Here is a 2,092-nt window from a genome sequence, read left to right as displayed (position 1 = left end):
GTCACTTTTCCCCACGACTTTTCTTTTATAGCTTCACTCTTTTTGAATAGTGCACTATTAAGTGTGTTTCACCACTTATAGTATTATATTTTCAAAGGCTTCCCTACCCTTCTCCTTCCCAGGGTTGAGTGTATGATTGTGGGCAATGATGCCACAGTGAAGGGAGGGAGCTACTATCCCATCACAGTCAAGAAGCATCTACGAGCCCAGGAGGTCGCACAGGAGAACAACTTGCCATGTGTCTACCTGGTGGACTCTGGCGGTGCAAACCTCCCTCGGCAGGCGGATGTCTTCCCTGACCGTGACCACTTCGGTAAGATCTTCTTCAACCAGGCCAACATGTCTTCCAAAGGGATTGCACAGGTTTGTATGTTTGCTGCTTTGAAAGGCTTCTGGACGTCTTTCTTCTTTTTTCTGTATAGTTTTTGTATAGGTATTTAATGGTATTGAAGAATGGAGGATTTGGATGGATTTTTAAAGGTTTTGTGGTTATATGTTAAGTAATCATTCTTGGTATTCAGTATGAGTCATTATGAAATCCAAATACAAATATTCATAAAAGTAAAGATATAGCATTTAGGAAATTAAAGGAAAGGATATCAATAATAAAAATATTAAAAATTATTTACCTCATCAACACAAAGGCATGTCAATGATTACTACTATTGTTAGATGTCAAAGTGGAATTTTCATAGCTGTATAGCTTTTGTCTTATAACTGATTAAAAAGTTAACATAATTTATAGATATACTGTAGCTATATACAGAATATAGACAGCAAAATTTTGCTGTGCAGTTGTTTAATGCATGAATTGAAGTGAGCATTAGCCATTCTATAGCCCTCTTTCCCAATTGCAGATTGCTGTTGTTCTTGGGTCTTGCACAGCAGGAGGAGCCTATGTGCCTGCAATGGCTGATGAGTCGATCATCGTGCGTCGGCAGGGAACCATTTTCCTAGGGGGTCCTCCTCTTGTCAAGGCAGCCACAGGAGAGGAGATTTCGGCTGAGGACCTTGGAGGAGCAGATCTCCATTGTGGGTGCGTAAAAGGGGCAAGGGAGATTGGTGGGTTGGAAAGCGTGTCTCATGAATTTATGTGCACTGAATGATGTTATATATTTGCTTAATATACCTTTTAGTGGTTGTTCAAGGTAGTCATGTAGCTTGGCAAATATGATAATTCATTTATGCACTTTGCCCTCTAGGAAATCAGGGGTGACGGATCACTATGCCTTAGATGACACACATGCCCTGCATTTGGCTCGGCGGGTTGTGAGAACTCTTAACCGCACCAAAGTACCTCAGGTGGGATACAGATTTAGTTCATGGATTTTTTTTTTGGCAATGTATTTTTGGCAACAAAAATACATTGTAAAGGGTGTACAAACCTAAAGCCCAAAAAGAGAAGAATACTGAGATATAATGTCCTTACATATTGGTTTTGTGTGCCATTTTGTAAAGTTGATTATTCTTAAAAAGTTACATAGCTCTTTTTTCTTTCTTTCTTTGAATGATTCTAGTAGCATATTTACTTCCTTTATTACATAAATTTAATTTATTTTGTGTATTTTTTTTCACAGGAGTAAAATTAGATTATTATTTATGACATACAGCCTTCTGTTATATATTGGAGTATTGATAGAATACGGTATTAGCTGTGTTGCAATATGCAGAAAAAATTAGATTGCTACCAAGAATAGGCTTGACGTGGCTTTCAGAGCATTTAATGAGGAATTTTCATGTAAATTCAAAGAAATCTAAAAAGATATGATTTTCTTACTCGTTAAAGAAATAATCCTTTTTGATTGAACAAGATTTGTAAAATGGCTTTGTCATGCAGGTTTAGTTATTTTTCAAGTAAATCTTTTTCCACTCTCCATTACCTAATCAGTGACTAAAGTGCCGAACCCCACTTTCAGGTATCTCTGCGTGACGTGAAGGAGCCGATCTTTGACCCCCATGACCTCTATGGCATTGTGGGTGACAACCTCAAGAAGACTTACGATGTCAGAGAGGTCATTGCACGTGTTGTGGATGGATCAGAGTTTGATGAGTTCAAGGTGAGGTTATTAGAGCTGAACTAATGGTGTTGCTG

At 38.2% G+C, this 2,092-nt stretch overlaps 1 protein-coding gene across 1 annotated transcript in view; it reads left to right on the top strand.

Annotated features, from left to right (window-relative positions):
• The window catches only part of LOC119594367 (methylcrotonoyl-CoA carboxylase beta chain, mitochondrial-like), an 8,835-nt gene that overhangs the window by 3,327 nt on the left and 3,416 nt on the right, over positions 1-2,092 (top strand). The window contains exons 4-7 of the mRNA XM_037943427.1: positions 123-363; positions 858-1,036; positions 1,203-1,302; positions 1,917-2,057. Coding sequence (XP_037799355.1) covers positions 123-363; positions 858-1,036; positions 1,203-1,302; positions 1,917-2,057 — 661 coding nt within the window. The remainder of the gene's footprint in view (positions 1-122; positions 364-857; positions 1,037-1,202; positions 1,303-1,916; positions 2,058-2,092) is intronic.

This window comes from Penaeus monodon, chromosome 33, assembly GCF_015228065.2.
Source record: "Penaeus monodon isolate SGIC_2016 chromosome 33, NSTDA_Pmon_1, whole genome shotgun sequence".
Classification (NCBI taxonomy): Eukaryota; Metazoa; Arthropoda; class Malacostraca; order Decapoda; family Penaeidae; genus Penaeus; species Penaeus monodon.
The sequence above is the reverse complement of the archived record's forward strand: the minus strand, read 5'-3'. Positions and strand labels throughout refer to the sequence as shown.